This window comes from Ranitomeya imitator, chromosome 5 (assembly GCF_032444005.1).
Source record: "Ranitomeya imitator isolate aRanImi1 chromosome 5, aRanImi1.pri, whole genome shotgun sequence".
NCBI lineage: Eukaryota > Metazoa > Chordata > Amphibia > Anura > Dendrobatidae > Ranitomeya > Ranitomeya imitator.
In genome coordinates, this window is record NC_091286.1 from 689663305 (window position 1) to 689682197 (window position 18893).

An 18893-nucleotide genomic window follows, 5' to 3' on the forward strand; every position below is an offset into this window, starting at 1 on the left:
ATCAGATGTATTTCACATGTAATGATGGACTTTGTATCAATGGAGCTATTTACTCGTTGGAGTAATTTTAATTGTTTTTAATTGTGCGTAGTATTACTTTGTGGAAATAAACTTTGATATTTTTTTGCAACAATTTCTACTTGTGGAGTTCCAACCTTTTGTAGGCATGTGCTTTTCTCTTGAAATTTTGATATTTATAATACATGCTTGGTAGTGAACCCAGTTGTCTTACATGTTATAGTATTACATGGTGCCCACTGAGCTAGTTGTGTTCTTTCTAGTACATCTTTATTTCAACCCAGGGATGGATTCACCGTTACAGCGATCAGTACTTCTGTATAATGTCCTCGATGCTGCTACTTTTTAGTTAATGTCGTCGAGGTGGATTCACCACTCTATACTGTTTTCACCATGCTGTATTTTCTCATTCCAGAGCTGGATTCACAGCTACACTGTCCAATACTGATAAATAATGTTATCCATGAAGATAATGCTTTTTAGTAAGCCTCTTATATCACACCAGAGCTGGATTCATGGCAACAATGCTCAGAACTGCTGTAAAATGTCCTACATGCTTTAGCGTTCTAGTAAATCTTTATTTCAGACCAGGGCTGGATTCACAGCTACTGTATGCAATACTTCTGTACAATGTCCTCCTTTCTGCTGCATTTTAGTAAGTGCTGTCTCTCACCCAGAGTGGGATTAACCACTCTATACTGTCATAGAATATGCACCATTCTTAATTTTTTCACCCCAGAGCTGGATTCACAGCTACATTTTTCAGCGCTGATGTATGATGTCCCCCCATGTTGCTGCTTCTGAACATGTATTACATTGAGACCAGAGAGCAGAAATCCCCTATGTCTGTGTATGCTGTGTATGGGAGACATCCTAACATCTCCACCCTCATTTATCCTCACTTTATTCCACAGCATCGGGGCTGTGTCTGAAGTTGCAGCAGGTGGAGTAATTGGAACGGGGACCCACAATACCGGCATCACTCACGGCATCCTGGCTACACAGGTAGGAGACTGACTACGGACACGAGACTGCATTAGTGGATTTTGTGGTTGATTGCACTGTCGATTCACCGTGGATTTCACCAAAAATCTCCACCAAATCTGCCACTTCTTAACATTGGCCAAGGGGTTGTCAGAAGAAATAAAGTATCCTGCTGCAGTCACTAGTGATAGAACCCGACAGCATGTGTTTAATTTCCCTGCAGTGCCCCCACAGGAAAAATGAAGTATTACACTTTTGTCATTGAAATCAATGGACGATCCATGTAATGCATGGATGTGTCAGGTCCTCCTGAACTCTAGGATTGCTCTGTAGCTACTTTTCACTCCAGATAAACGATGATAGCTCATTTTAAGATCTCCGCTTGCTGTCAGTTCTTTACACAGTAGTGGTGTAGGTGTGGAGACGAGTCATCCAGGGCAACGGACAATAATAATTCAGGATTCTGAATGGGGGTCTCTAATAACTTAGAAGACCTAGGAATGGGTTTTGCATGCTGGATTCTGCACCATGCCCACAGTCGGGCGTTTCATGACCCTTCATTATACGCAGGTTGTGGCGCTGACCTTGATGACGTCTTCGGGCGAGATCTTCGAATGCTCAGACTCGGTGAATGACGAACTTTTCCAAGCAGCCAGACTTCACCTGGGGTCTCTGGGGGTCCTTCTCACCCTCACTCTGCAATGCAAGGCTGCCTTCCACCTGCAGGAGATCCAGCAACCATCCACCCTGCAAGAGGTAACTATGATATCATCCTGAAAGCAGGAACCCGGGGGACAGTGAGCTCGGAATTCAGTGTCTGAGGGGTCCCAGGGGTCCCACATCACTGGCAGAATGCAAATATGGCCATTGTATCTAATCCTGTGATATGATCCAGGCTGCTGAGCTGTGTATCTAATCTTATCATGTGTGATACAGTTTTCTGAATGTACAGGTGCTTTTCACAAAATTAGAATATCATCAAAAAGTGAATTTATTTCAGTTCTTCAATAGAAAAAGGGAAACTCCTTGTGATGGTGTGATATGCTATGTGGGTATCATTTTAGTGTATATTTCTATTTTACTTATTTTCATGGTGTTCTCTTGTAGAAGGAGTTATTTGATAATTGATGAATGGCTGTTGCTGCCATCTGATATCAGCCCCTACAGTCCTGTATTGTTTGCTAATAGGCTAATGACATGTTGACCTAGCTTGTTGAAACAATGAGCCCCTGAGACCTTCCCCCTCCTGACCTGTGAATGAGGAGGGAGACTTAAAATATCAGGGAGGCGAGACACAGATCAGTCCTGTGTGGAATGATGATGTGTTCACAGCATCTCAGAGAGAAAGAAGAGTATATGGACTATGCTATCCTCTGTCTGCTGGATTGTTGGACTTTTATCCTGTTACTGAACTGCATTCATGTTCTAGACTATTTTATCCTCTGTGTGGTGGATTAGATGGACCTTTCATATTTTTTGCTTAAAATAAAGGCCTTGGGATTGTTCACTCTTCGCTGGCTCTGTTGATTGTGTGATACCGGAGAAGGACCCCGTGACAACTGGTGGCACCGGTGGGATCAACAGAGCGTAATCTAATGGAGAACCACCCACAGAGTGAGTACAGAAATTGGACTGTACCCAGTTTACAGGAGCGAGCCAGAGACCTGGACCTAAACTACCAGGGACTGACTAAAGAGGCCTTAATTGATCTACTGGTGGGTAGCCAGACCACCTACTCCCATATGTCTGAAGGACGAGCACTGGAGAAGAGGACCCCCACACCAAAAAGTCAGTGGGTGGTGTGGTACGAAGAAGAGATGGCGGTTCTGGGCCCAGGCGTCTCTCAGGAGTACAAGGAGGAGGCTGCCCACCGGGCACAGCGGAGACAAGAAGCAATGGAGCTTGAAAGAGGGAGTAACGCAATGTGGAATGCAAACCCCACAATCCGGGAGCCTGTACGGATCACACGGACAGAGTTTTAGCCATTTGATGAGGCTTCCGGAGATGTAGAGGGGTTCTTCAAGGACTTTGAGCAGCAGCGTGCTGTGATGGAGGTGCCCCACTCTGGCTGGATGCGTTTGTTAGTGGGACTCCTGAACGGTAGCCTGGCGGAGGCTTACCGAACCATTGACTCACAGCGGAATCGGGATTATAACATTGTAAAGCGGACTATCCTGGATTACCATGTTATCACCCCAGACTCATATAGGGCCAAGTTCCGAGACCTCCCATGCACCACAGGGGGATCGTTTAGGATGTATGCACATAAGATGTCCCAGGCATGTCGGAGATGGCTGGAAACAGAAAACACCCCTACCGTGGAAGATGTTATTCAGGCGTTCCTTATAGAACAATTTCTTGCCAAGTGCTCGCAGAGGTACGGGAATGGGTCTGGGAGTGCACGCCGTGCACCGTGGATAGAGCTGCAGCCCTGGCCGATGAAGCCCTTACTATCCGACCGCAATGGAGGAGGCTTCTGGACAATGAACCACGGCCTTCTCCTGCGCCCCGTCCCCCTCCGACTATATCTGCCCTTCCACCAAGTCGCAAGCCGATGACAATCACAGCTCACAATCCTGGGCCCCATCAGTTCCGACCACAACGTGGGGGTATCACAGAGAGGAGATGTTATGGGTGTGGGACATTTGCAGTCTGGCTGTCCCTCAAGGCTTCGGAGGGAGCCCCACGCAGCCCCACCTCGTCCAGTACATCTTGTGCACTCCATCCCACCTGAGGAAGAGCTACCACCACCCCCACCAGAGTGGACCACCGACCACGGCACCATAGATACCCCTCCTTGAGTGTACGGACTCCGGCCTTTGTCCATCAGAAATACAGAGCAATAGCATTGCCACCTGCAGGACATCTTATTTGATGGATACAAAGTGTCGGAATTTAGAGACACGGGGGCATTTCTGAATATCGCTGACCCCCGTGTGGTTCAACCTGAGGCAATTCACCAGGGTCCGGGAATTTCCATTGTCCTGGCAGGGTGTTATGTTTGCTAATGACTGGTGTTATGAAGGCAATCCAGAAACACAGTGTGCTTAGCGATCAGAGCGCACACAGTGATCTGACAAATACCCAAAAATACAAGAACGAGCTCTGAGACGTGGAAACTCTGTAGACTGCACACCTGATCCTATCTTAAACACAACTAAAAGCGGCTGTGGATTGCGCCTAACAACTACCTAGGCAACTCGGCACAGCCTAAGAAACTAGCTAGCCTGAAGATAGAAAAATAGGCCTGACTTGCCCCAGAGAAATTCCCCAAAGGAAAAGGCAGCCCCCCACATATAATGACTGTGAGTAAGATGAAAAGACAAAACGTAGGGATGAAATAGATTCAGCAAAGTGGGGCCCGATATTCTAGGACAGAGCGAGGACAGTAAAGCGAACTTTGCAGTCTACAAAAAAACCCTAAAGCAAAACCACGCAAAGGGGGCAAAAAAAAACCCACCGTGCCGAACTAACGGCACGGCGGTACACCCTTTGCGTCTCAGAGCTTCCAGCAAAACAAAAGACAAGCTGGACAGAAAAAAAGCAACAAAAAAGCAAAAAGCACTTAGCTATACAGAGCAGCAGGTCACAGGAACAATCAGGAGAAGCTCAGATCCAACACTGAAACATTGACAAGGAGCAAGGATAGCAGCATCAGGCGGAGTTAAGTAATGAAGCAGTTAACGAGCTCACCAGAACACCTGAGGGAGGAAGCTCAGAAGCTGCAGTACCACTTGTGACCACAGGAGTGAATTCAGCCACAGAATTCACAACAGTACCCCCCCCTTGAGGAGGGGTCACCGAACCCTCACCAGAGCCCCCAGGCCGACCAGGATGAGCCGCATGAAAGGCACGAACAAGATCGGAAGCATGAACATCAGAGGCAAAAACCCAGGAATTATCTTCCTGAGCATAACCCTTCCATTTAACCAGATACTGGAGTTTCCGTCTAGAAACACGAGAATCCAAAATCTTCTCCACAATATACTCCAATTCCCCCTCCACCAAAACCGGGGCAGGAGGCTCAACAGATGGAACCATAGGTGCCACGTATCTCCGCAACAACGACCTATGGAATACATTATGTATGGAAAAGGAGTCTGGGAGGGTCAAACGAAAAGACACAGGATTGAGAACCTCAGAAATCCTATACGGACCAATAAAACGAGGTTTAAATTTAGGAGAGGAAACCTTCATAGGAATATGACGAGAAGATAACCAAACCAGATCCCCAACACGAAGTCGGGGACCCACACGGCGTCTGCGATTAGCGAAAAGTTGAGCTTTCTCCTGGGACAAGGTCAAATTGTCCACTACCTGTGTCCAGATCTGCTGCAACCTGTCCACCACAGAATCCACACCAGGACAGTCCGAAGACTCAACCTGTCCTGAAGAGAAATGAGGATGGAACCCAGAATTGCAAAAAAATGGAGAAACCAAGGTAGCCGAGCTGGCCCGATTATTAAGGGCGAACTCAGCCAACGGCAAAAAGGACACCCAATCATCCTGGTCTGCAGAAACAAAACATCTCAGATATGTTTCCAAGGTCTGATTGGTTCGTTCGGTCTGGCCATTAGTCTGAGGATGGAAAGCCGAGGAAAAGGATAGGTCAATGCCCATCCTACCACAAAAGGCTCGCCAAAACCTTGAAACAAACTGGGAACCTCTGTCAGAAACAATATTCTCAGGAATGCCATGCAACCGAACCACATGCTGAAAGAACAAAGGTACCAAATCAGAGGAGGAAGGCAATTTAGCCAAGGGCACCAGATGGACCATTTTAGAAAAGCGATCACAGACCACCCAAATGACTGTCATCTTTTGAGAAACGGGAAGGTCAGAAATGAAATCCATCGAAATATGTGTCCAAGGCCTCTTTGGGACCGGCAAGGGCAAAAGCAACCCACTGGCACGAGAACAGCAGGGCTTAGCCCTAGCACAAATCCCACAGGACTGCACAAAAGTACGTACATCCCGTGACAGAGATGGCCACCAGAAGGATCTAGCCACTAACTCTCTGGTACCAAAGATTCCAGGATGACCAGCCAACACCGAACAATGAAGTTCAGAGATAAGTTTATTAGTCCACCTATCAGGGACGAACAGTTTCTCTGCTGGACAACGATCAGGTTTATTCGCCTGAAATTTTTGCAGCACCCGCCGCAAATCAGGGGAGATGGCAGACACAATGACTCCTTCCTTGAGGATACCCGCTGGCTCAGATAAACCCGGAGAGTCGGGCACAAAACTCCTAGACAGAGCATCCGCCTTCACATTTTTAGAGCCCGGAAGGTACGAAATCACAAAGTCGAAGCGGGCAAAAAATAACGACCAACGGGCCTGTCTAGGATTCAAGCGCTTGGCAGACTCGAGATAAGTCAAGTTCTTATGATCAGTCAATACCACCACGCGATGCTTAGCTCCTTCAAGCCAATGACGCCACTCCTCGAATGCCCACTTCATGGCCAGCAACTCTCGATTGCCCACATCATAATTACGCTCAGCGGGCGAAAACTTCCTGGAAAAGAAAGCACATGGTTTCATCACTGAGCAATCAGAACCTCTCTGTGACAAAACCGCCCCTGCTCCAATCTCAGAAGCATCAACCTCGACCTGGAACGGAAGAGAAACATCTGGCTGACACAACACAGGGGCAGAACAAAAACGACGCTTCAACTCCTGAAAAGCTTCCACAGCAGCAGAAGACCAATTAACCAAATCAGCACCCTTCTTGGTCAAATCGGTCAATGGTTTGGCAATGCTAGAAAAATTACAGATGAAGCGACGATAAAAATTAGCAAAGCCCAGGAACTTTTGCAGACTTTTCAGAGATGTCGGCTGAATCCAATCCTGGATGGCTTGGACCTTAACTGGATCCATCTCGATAGTAGAAGGGGTAAAGATGAACCCCAAAAATGAAACTTTCTGCACACCGAAGAGACACTTTGATCCCTTCACAAACAAAGAGTTAGCACGCAGGACCTGAAAAACCATTCTGACCTGCTTCACATGAGACTCCCAATCATCTGAGAAGATCAAAATGTCATCCAAGTAAACAATCAGGAATTTATCCAGATACTCACGGAAGATGTCATGCATAAAAGACTGAAACACAGATGGAGCATTGGCAAGTCCGAACGGCATCACTAGATACTCAAAATGACCCTCGGGCATATTGAATGCAGTTTTCCATTCATCTCCTTGCCTGATTCTCACCAGATTATACGCACCACGAAGATCTATCTTAGTGAACCAACTAGCCCCCTTAATCCGAGCAAACAAGTCAGATAACAATGGCAAGGGATACTGAAATTTAACAGTGATCTTATTAAGAAGGCGGTAATCAATACACGGTCTCAGCGAACCATCCTTCTTGGCTACAAAGAAGAACCCTGCTCCCAGTGGTGATGACGAAGGGCGAATATGTCCCTTCTCCAGGGATTCCTTCACATAACTGCGCATAGCGGCGTGTTCGGGCACGGATAAATTAAATAATCGACCTTTAGGGAATTTACTACCAGGAATCAAATTGATAGCACAATCACAATCCCTATGCGGAGGTAGAGCATCGGACTTGGGCTCTTCAAATACATCCTGATAATCAGACAAGAACTCTGGGACCTCAGAAGGGGTGGATGACGAAATCGACAAAAATGGAACATCACCATGTACCCCCTGACAACCCCAGCTGGATACCGACATGGAATTCCAATCCAATACTGGATTATGGGTTTGTAGCCATGGCAACCCCAACACGACCACATCATGCAGATTATGCAACACCAGAAAGCGAATAACTTCCTGATGTGCAGGAGCCATGCACATGGTCAGCTGGGTCCAGTACTGAGGTTTATTCTTGGCCAAAGGTGTAGCATCAATTCCTCTCAATGGAATAGGACACCGCAAAGGCTCCAAGAAAAACCCACAACGTTTAGCATAATCCAAATCCATCAGATTCAGGGCAGCGCCCGAATCCACAAACGCCATGACAGAAAACGACGACAAAGAGCATATCAAGGTAATGGACAGAAGGAATTTGGACTGTACAGTACCAATGACGGCAGACCTAGCGGACCGCTTAGTGCGCTTAGGACAATCAGAAATAGCATGAGTGGAATCACCACAGTAGAAACACAGACCATTCAGACGTCTGTATTCCTGCCGTTCAACTCTAGTCATAGTCCTATCGCACTGCATAGGCTCAGGTTTAACCTCAGGCAGTACCGCCAAATGGTGCACAGATTTACGCTCGCGCAAGCGTCGACCGATCTGAATGGCCAAAGACAAAGACTCATTCAAACCAGCAGGCATAGGAAATCCCACCATGACATCCTTAAGAGCCTCAGAGACCCTTTCTGAACAAAGCTGCCAGCGCAGATTCATTCCACTGAGTGAGTACTGACCATTTCCTAAATTTCTGACAATATACTTCTATATCATCCTGACCCTGGCACAAAGCCAGCAAATTTTTCTCAGCCTGATCCACTGAATTAGGCTCATCGTACAGCAATCCGAGCGCCAGGAAAAACGCATCGACACTACTCAATGCAGGGTCTCCTGGCGCAAGAGAAAATGCCCAGTCTTGAGGGTCGCCGCGCAAAAAAGAAATAATAATCAAAACCTGTTGAATAGGATTACCAGAAGAATGAGGTTTCAAGGCCAGAAATAGCTTACAATTATTTTTGAAACTTAGAAACTTAGTTCTATCTCCAAAAAACAAATCAGGAATAGGAATTCTTGGTTCTAACATAGATTTCTGATCAATAGTATCTTGAATTTTTTGTACATTTATAACGAGATTATCCATTGAAGAGCACAGACCCTGAATATCCATGTCCACACCTGTGTCCAGAATCACCCAAATGTCTAGGGGAAAAAAAAAAAAGTGAACACAGAGCAGAAAAAAAAAAAAAAAATGATGTCAGAACTTTTTCTTTCCCTCTATTGAGAATCATTAGTTTTGGCTCCTTGTAATGTTATGTTTGCTAATGACTGGTGTTATGAAGGCAATCCAGAAACACAGTGTGCTTAGCGATCAGAGCGCACACAGTGATCTGACAAATACCCAAAAATACAAGAACGAGCTCTGAGACGTGGAAACTCTGTAGACTGCACACCTGATCCTATCCTAAACACAACTAAAAGCGGCTGTGGATTGCGCCTAACAACTACCTAGGCAACTCGGCACAGCCTAAGAAACTAGCTAGCCTGAAGATAGAAAAATAGGCCTGACTTGCCCCAGAGAAATTCCCCAAAGGAAAAGGCAGCCCCCCACATATAATGACTGTGAGTAAGATGAAAAGACAAAACGTAGGGATGAAATAGATTCAGCAAAGTGGGGCCCGATATTCTAGGACAGAGCGAGGACAGTAAAGCGAACTTTGCAGTCTACAAAAAACCCTAAAGCAAAACCACGCAAAGGGGGCAAAAAAAAAACCACCGTGCCGAACTAACGGCACGGCGGTACACCCTTTGCGTCTCAGAGCTTCCAGCAAAACAAAAGACAAGCTGGACAGAAAAAAAGCAACAAAAAAGCAAAAAGCACTTAGCTATACAGAGCAGCAGGTCACAGGAACAATCAGGAGAAGCTCAGATCCAACACTGAAACATTGACAAGGAGCAAGGATAGCAGCATCAGGCGGAGTTAAATAATGAAGCAGTTAACGAGCTCACCAGAACACCTGAGGGAGGAAGCTCAGAAGCTGCAGTACCACTTGTGACCCCAGGAGTGAATTCAGCCACAGAATTCACAACAGCAGGGGGTGTCTGCAAATATATACAGCGAGCTTTGGTGAATTTCAATTATGGTTTTGGAGAAAAACTGTGTTGGATTGGAGCTATGGGAGGACTTCCTGCAGATATCCTCCTTGGAAATGACATTGGGGAGTTGCAGTGTCATTTTGTGGGAGCAGAAGGTCAGTGGGCCTCTCACTCTTCTGAAAGAACAATTGGAGGGAGATATCGCAGATACCGGAATGCCCATCATTCCCTACGTTCTAGAGTTCAGAGACTGTCTCGCCCAGCTAGCTACCTTGGCTAATGAACATCTGCGAATGGCCCAGTCCAGTCAAAAAGCCTGGTATGACCATAAAGTCAGGACCCGGGAGTTTATGGACAACAAGTGCTCATGATTATTGCAACCCCTGCCACTGTACAAGGAACTATAAACTATTGAGCAATGTGGACTAAAGTGAGCAGGTCAGAGGTCTGTGTAGACCTCATAGCGTGCTCACTTACCATGAGGGGGGAGAGTTTGTAATGGTGGGATATGCTATGTGGGTATCATTTTTGTGTATATTTCTATTTTACGTATTTTCATGGTGTTCTCTTGTAGAAGGAGTTATTTGCTATTTGAATGGCTGTTGCTGCCATCTGATATCAGCCCCCTCAGTACTGTATTGTTTGCTAATGACATGTTGACCTAGCCTGTTGAAACAATGAGCCCCTGAGACCTTCCCCCTCCTGACCTGTGAATGAGGAGAGGGACTTGTAAATATCAGGGAGGTGAGACACAGATCAGTCCTGTGTGGAATGATGATGTGTTCACAGCACATCAGAGAGAAAGAAAAATATATGGACTATGCTATCCTCTGTCTGCTGGATTGTTGGCCTTTTTTTCTGTTACTGAACTGTATTCGTGTTCTGGACTAATTTATCCTTTGTGTGGTGGATCGTATATGGACCTTTCGTATTTTTTGCTTAAAATAAAGGTCTTGGGATTGCTCACTCTACGTTGGCTCTGTTGATTGTGAGATACCAGAGAAGGACCCTGTGACATTCCTATATTCTATAGAGTCATTACACGCAGAGAAAACCCAAAAGTCATTATCTCAGGATATTAGAATAATTAACAAAAGTCACCTGCAAAGGCTCCTAAGGCGGCTACGATTGTAGTGAGAAATTGGATTGCATTCGGCAATTGAAGTCAATGGGTGCAAGAAAAAAGTCACACCATGCGAGTGCTGTCCGATGTTTATGCCCCGGTGTCCTTTGAAAAGCCGGCAATTCATGTGCCGTGTACAGTAAAATCACACTGACAGGTTAGAATAGAATAGATATATACACATAGAATCCAAAGATATATAGATGTCAGTGACAAACACATACAGTATATTGTATATGTTTATTTGTATTACATAGACAGATAGAAGAAAAGCCAGCAATTCCTATGCAGCGTATTGTAAAATCACTGCAGGAGCCGACAGGATAGAATAGATAGATATAGATAGATGCCAGTGACAAATATAATTAGTACAGTGTGTGCAGCTTACTGTACATGTATTTTATTACTAAACTAGCTGAAGAGCCCGGCGTTGCCTGGGCATAGTAAATATCTGTGGCTAGTTATAGCACCTCACTTCTCTTATTTTCCCATCACATCTCTCATTTTCTCCCTCACGTCTCTCATTTTCCCCCTCACATCTCTCATTTTCTCCCTCACGCCTCTCATTTTCCCCCTCACATCTCTCATTTTCTCCCTCACGCCTCTCATTTTCCCAATCACATCTTTCATTTTTCCCCTCACATCTCTCATTTTCTCCCTCACACCTCTCATTTTCTCCCTCACTCCTCTAATTCCCCCCTAACACTTGTCATTTCGACCTCACATCTGTCATTTTCCGATCACTCCAATATTTTCCCTCACTCCTCTCATTTTGCACTCACACCTTTTCATTTTCACCTCACACCTCTCATTTTCACCTCAGTATATACATGTTTGTCATGTCCTTTATATATAGTATACACCTGTATGTCATCTCCTGTATATAGTATATACCTGTATGTCATCTCCCCTGTATATAGTATATACCTGCTGTGTGTCATCTCCCCTGTATATACCTGAATGTCATCTCCTCCTATATATATAGTATATACCTGTATGTCATCTCCTTCTATATATAGTATATACCTGTATGTCATCTCCTCCTGTACAAAGTATATACCTGTGTGTCATCTCCCCTGTATATAGTATATATCCGTGTGTAATCTCCTTCTGTATATAGTATATACCTGTATGTCATCTTCTATATATAGCATATACCTGTATGTCATCTCCTCCTGTATATAGTATATACCTGTAGGTCATCTGCTCCTGTACATAGTATATACCTATGTGTCATCTCCTCCTGTATGTATTATATACCTGTATGTCATCTCCTCCTGTATATAGTATGTACCTGTATGTAATCTCCTCCTCTATATATATATACCTGTGTGTCATCTCCCCTGTATATAGTATATACCTGTGTGTCATCTCCTGTATTAGACCTCGTTCACACGTTATTTGCTCAGTATTTTTACCTCAGTATTTGTAAGCTAAATTGGCAGCCTGATAAATCCCCAGCCAACAGGAAGCCCTCCCCCTGGCAGTATATATTAGCTCACACATACACATAATAGGCAGGTCATGTGACTGACAGCTGCCATATTTCCTATATGGTACATTTGTTGCTCTTGTAGTTTGTCTGCGTATTAATCAGATTTTTATTTTTGAAGGATAATACCAGACTTGTGTGTGTTTTAGGGCGAGTTTCGTTTGTCAAGTTGTGTGTGTTGAGTTGCGTATGGCGACATGCATGTATCGATTTTTGTGAGATGAGTTTTGTGTGGCAACATGCGTGTAGCAACTTTTTGTGTGTCGAGTTGCATGTGACAGGTTAGTGTAGCAAGTTGTGTGCAGCAAGTTTTGCGCATGGCGAGTTTTGCGCGTGGCGAGTTTTATGTGTGGTGCCTTTTGAGTATGTGCAAGTTTTGTGTGAGGCAACTTTTGCATGTGTGCAACTTTTGTGCATGTGGCAATTTTTGCGTGTGTGCAAGTTTTGCGTGTGGCGAGTTTTCCATGAGGTGAGTTTTGCACTTGTGGCGACTTGCGTGAGCCTAGTTTTTGTATGTGGCGAGTTTTGCGCGTGGTGAGTTTTATGTGTGGTGCCTTTTGAGTATGTGCAAGTTTTGTGTGAGGCAACTTTTGCATGTGTGCAACTTTTGTGCATGTGGCAATTTTTGCGTGTGTGCAAGTTTTGCGTGTGGCGAGTTTTCCATGAGGTGAGTTTTGCACTTGTGGCGACTTGCGTGAGCCTAGTTTTTGTATGTGGCGAGTTTTGCGCGTGGCGAGTTTTGAGCGGCGTCTTTTGTGTTTCGACTTTTATGTGGAGAGGTTGGTGTATGTGTGGTGAAATGTGTGCTGAGGGTAATATGTGTTCAAGCATGTGGTAGTGTGTGGCGCATTTTATGTGTGTGTTCATATCCCCGTGTGTGGTGAGTATCCCATGTCGGGGCCCCGCCTTAGCAACTGTACGGTATATACTCTTTGGCGCCATCGCTTTCACTCTTTAAGTCCCCCTTGTTCACATCTGGCAGCTGTCAATTTGCCTCCAACACTTTTCCTTTCACTTTTCACTTTTCCCCATTATGTAGATAGGGGCAAAATTGTTTGGTGAATTGGAAAGCGCGGGGTTAAAATGTCACCTCACAACATAGCTTATGACGCTCTCGGGGTCCAGACGTGTGACTGTGCAAAATTTTGTGGCTGTGGCTGTGGCTGCGACGCCTCCAACACTTTTCCTTTCACTTTTCCCCATTATGTAGATAGGGGCAAAATTGTTTGGTGAATTGGAACGTGCGGGGTTAAAATTTCACCTCACAACATAGCATATGACGCTCTCGGGGTCCCGACATGTGACTGTGCAATATTTTGTGGCTGTAGCTGCGACGTCTCCAACACTTTTCCTTTCACTTTTTTCCCCATTATGTAGATAGGGGCAAAATTGTTTGGTGAATTGGAAAGCGCGGGGTTAAAATTTCACCTCACAACATAGCCTATGACGCTCTCGGGGTCCAGACGTGTGACTGTGCACAATTTTGTGGCTGTAGCTGCGACGCCTCTAACACTTTTCCTTTCACTTTTCCCCATTATGTAGATAGGGGCAAAATTGTTTGGTGAATTGGAACGCGCGGGGTTAAAATTTTGCCTCACAACATAGCCTATGACGCTCTCGGGGTCCAGACGTGTGACTGTGCAAAATTTTGTGGCTGTAGCTGCGACGGTGCAGATGCCAATCCCGGACATACATACACACACACACACACACACACATTCAGCTTTATATATTAGATAAATTAGTTTTTGTACAAAATGGTGTGGGGTCCCGCGTAATTTTCCATACCAGCAGAGGGGAAGCCGACAGCTGGGGGCTGATGTTTATGACAGAAGGGGGTAATACCTGTAGAGCTTCCCAGGCTATTTATATCAGCTCACAGCTGTATACTAAGCCTTTACTGGTTATTAAAATTGGGACCTCCCCCCCCAAAAAAAATGATGTAGTCTCCCTTTATCTATATATATAATTGTCTAAGGGTCTGTTTGTCTGTAACTGAAATCCTGCATCGCTGATTGGTCGCGGCCGGCCGGCCTCGACCAATCAGCATTCATAAATAAACTACATACATATACGAGAACGAGAATAACATGAAGGACAGTCTGTGAGGGTGAGAATAACATGGAGGACAGTGTGTGAGGGAGAGAATAACATGGAGGACAGTGTGTGAGGGTGAGAATATACATGAAGGACAGTGTGGGAGAGAATAACATGAAGGACAGTCTGTGAGGGTGAAAATAACATGGAGGACAGTGTGTGAGGGCGAGAATAACATGGAGAACAGTCTGTGAGGTAGAGAATAACATGGCGGTCAGTCTGTGAGGGCGAGAATAACATGGAGGACAGTCTGTGAGGGAGAGAATAATATGGAGGACAGTGTGAGGGAGAGAATAACATGGAGGACAGTCTGTGAGGGTGAGAATAACATGGAGGACAGTGTGTGAGGGTGAGAATAACATGGAGGCCAGTCTGTGAGGGAGAGAATAACATGGAGGACAGTGTGTGAGGGTGAGAATAACATGGAGGACAGTCTGTGAGGGAGAGAATAACATGGAGGACAGTGTGTGAGGGTGAGAATAACATGGAGGACAGTCTGTGAGGGAGAGAATAACATGGAGGACAGTCTGTGAGGGAGAGAATAAAATGGAGGACAGTGTGTGAGGGAGAGAATAACATGGAGGACAGTGTGTGAGGGAAAGAACAACATGGAGGACAGTGTGTGAGGGAGAGAACAACATGGAGGACAGTGTGTAAGGGAGAGAATAAAAAATTTCCCCGTTTTTAAGTTTGTCATATGGTAAAATAAAAGGTGTCTTTGAAAACTATAAGTCATCCTGTAGAAAACAAGTTGTCATACAGCGATAGATGACTAATAAAGTTTTGACTCTTAAAATAAAGACAGGAGAAAAACAATGGTAGTGTGTCCAATGGGTTAAAACATAAATGTAAGCACCAATGTTTATATAAATACTAGATGGTGGCCCAATTCTAATGCATGGAGTATCTACTATATAATCATCTAATTCTGTCTCTTTGTCTGTAACCGAAATCCCGCGTCGCTGATTGGTCTCACCAGCTGCCTGCGACCAATCAGCGACAGACGCAGTCCAGTCGTGAATTGGCACGGGATTTGAACCACGCTTTGCTGATTGGTCGCGCCCGGCCGGCCCCAACCAATCAGCGATATTGGCTCGAGATTTAAACCCCGCAGCGCTGGTTGGTCGCGCCCGGTCTGCCGCGAACAATCAGTGATATTGGCGCGGGATTTAAACATCGCTTCACTGATAATGTATATATTTTATCTGGAAAATCCTGTGTATTCATTGCATTATTCTTAAATCTTCATAAATAACATACAGACATATTCTAGAATACCAGATGCGTTAGAATCGGGCCACCATCTAGTATTTAATAACCAGCAAAGGTTAGGCATACAAGAATATAACTACTATAATACTGCCCCCTATATACTAGAATATAACTACTATAATACTGCCCCCTATATACAAGAATATAACTACTATAATACTGCTCCTATGTACAAGAATATAACTATTATAATACTGCCCCTATATACTAGAATATAACTACAATAATACTGCCCCCTATATACAAGAATATAACTACTATAATACTGCCCCTATGTACAAGAATATAACTACTATAATACTGCTCCTATGTACAAGAATATAACTATTATAATACTGCCCCTATATACTAGAATATAACTACAATAATACTGCCTCCTATATACAAGAATATAACTACTATAATACTGCCCCTATGTACAAGAATATAACTACTATAATACTGCCCCTATGTACAAGAATATAACTACTATAATACTGCTCCTATGTACAAGAATATAACTACTATAATACTGCTCCTATGTACAAGAATAGAACTACTATAATACTGCCCCTATGTACAAGAATAGAACTACTATAATACTGCCCCTATGTACAAGAATATAACTACTATAATACTGCTCCTATGTACAGGAATATAACTACTATAATACTGCTCCTATATACAAGAATAGAACTACTATAATACTGCTCCTATGTACAAGAATATAACTACTATAATACTGCTCCTATGTACAAGAATATAACTACTATAATACTGCCCCCTATGTACAAGAATATAACTACTATAATACTGCCCCTATGTACAAGAATATAACTACTATAATACTGCTCCTATGTACAAGAATATAACTATTATAATACTGCCCCTATATACTAGAATATAACTACAATAATACTGCCTCCTATATACAAGAATATAACTACTATAATACTGCCCCTATGTACAAGAATATAACTACTATAATACTGCCCCTATGTACAAGAATATAACTACTATAATACTGCTCCTATGTACAAGAATATAACTACTATAATACTGCTCCTATGTACAAGAATATAACTACTATAATACTGCTCCTATGTACAAGAATAGAACTACTATAATACTGCCCCTATGTACAAGAATAGAACTACTATAATACTGCCCCTATGTACAAGAATATAACTACTATAATACTGCTCCTATGTACAGGAATATAACTACTATAATACTGCTCCTATATACAAGAATAGAACTACTATAATACTGCTCCTATGTACAAGAATATAACTACTATAATACTGCTCCTATGTACAAGAATATAACTACTATAATAATTATGTATGTTATTATATAGTTGATTTAGCTGATTAGGAGATGTCTGGAGTCATTTGTGTCTCACACATCACTGGAGGAAAAAATGAAAACAATGATTGTTATATTGTGGAGTCCTCCCAGGCCATCAAGTTTATTTGCTCTCAGATCTAGTGCACTGTGGCTATAGTTGCACTGTTTTGGGGGCTGGGACTGTAGCGACACTTATCTCGCACTGTGGCTGTAGCGGCACTGTTATGTGGCACTGTGGCTTTGGCGGCACTGTTATGGGGCACTGTGACTGTTGCAGCACTGTTATGGGGCACTGTGGCTGTAGCGGCCCTGTTATAGGGCACTGTGGCTGTAGCTGCACTGTTATGGGGCACTGTGGCTGTAGCTGCACTGTTATGGGGCACTGTGGCTGTAGCGGCCCTGTTATAGGGCACTGTGGCTGTAGCTGCACTGTTATTGGGCACTGTGGCTGTAGCGGCCCTGTTATGGGGCACTGTGGCTGTAGCGGCCCTGTTATAGGGCACTGTGGCTGTAGCTGCACTGTTATTGGGCACTGTAGCTGTAGCGGCCCTGTTATGGGGCAATGTGGCTGTAGCGGCCCTGTTATGGGGCACTGTGGCTGTAGCGGCACTGTTATTGGGCACTGTGGCTGTAGCGGCCCTGTTATGGGGCACTGTGACTGTAGCAGCACTGTTATGGGGCACTGTGGATGTAGCGGCCCTGTTATGGGGCACTGTGGATGTATCGGCACTGTTATTGGGCACTGTGGCTGTAGTGGCCCTGTTATGGGGCACTGTGGATGTATTGGCACTATTATGGGGCACTGTGGCTGTAGCGGCCCTGTTATGGGGCACTGTGGCTGTAATGGCCCTGTTATGGGGCACTGTGGCTGTAGCGGCCCTGTTATGGGGCACTGTGGCTGTAGCGGCCCTGATATGGGGCACTGTGTATGTATCGGCACTATTATGGGGCACTGTGGCTGTAGCGGCCTTGTTGTGAGGCACTGTGGCTGTAGCGGTCTTGTTATGTGGCACTGGCTGTAGCGGCAGTGTTGTGGGGCACTGTGGCTGTAGCGGCCCTGTTATGGGGCACTGTGGCTGTATCGGCACTCTTATGGGGCACTGTGGCTGTAGCGGCCCTGTTGTGAGGCACTGTGGCTGTAGCGGCCCTGTTGTGAGGCACTGTGGCTGTAGCGGTCCTGTTATGTGGCACTGTGTATGTATCGGCACTCTTATGTGGCACTGTGGCTGTAGCGGCCCTGTTGTGAGGCACTGTGGCTGTAGCGGCCCTGTTGTGAGGCACTGTGGCTGTAGCGGTCCTGTTGTGAGGCACTGTGGCTGTAGCGGTCCTGTTATGTGGCACTGGCTGTAGCGGCAGTGTTGTGGGGCACTGTGGCTGTAGCGGCACTGTTGTGGGACAATGTAACTGCAGTGGCACTCTTATGTGGCACTGTGGATGTATCGGCACTATTATGGGGCACTATGATTCTTTCGCCACTTTTATAGAACATTGTGGCTGTAGCTGCACTTTTGTGGTGCAATGTAGTTGTAGCAGCTTTTAAAAGGCATTGTGACTGTAGGAGTCCGGATATGGGGCACTGTGGCTGTAGCGTCTGTTTCGGGGTGCTGTGACTGTAGCGGCACTGTTATTAAGCACTGTGGCTGTAGCGGTACTGTTATGGGGCACTGTGGCTGTAGCGGCTTTTAAAGTCATTGTGAAAAGTTGTAAAATTTGTGCACAATGAAAAGTTGTGCAATCGTTTTATGACTTAGCATTTTCCCACTGCGCTTCTGTATGCCCCTGTGCCGCCCCTTCACTGCCCCTGTGCCGCCCCTGTGC

At 45.0% G+C, this 18893-nt stretch overlaps 1 protein-coding gene across 1 annotated transcript in view; it reads left to right on the plus strand.

Annotated features, from left to right (window-relative positions):
• LOC138680985 (L-gulonolactone oxidase-like) overlaps window positions 1-18893 on the plus strand; it is a 177329-nt gene that overhangs the window by 92221 nt on the left and 66215 nt on the right. The window contains exons 5-6 of the mRNA XM_069768171.1: window positions 933-1023; window positions 1573-1758. Of these exons, the coding sequence (XP_069624272.1) occupies window positions 933-1023; window positions 1573-1758 (277 nt within the window). The remainder of the gene's footprint in view (window positions 1-932; window positions 1024-1572; window positions 1759-18893) is intronic.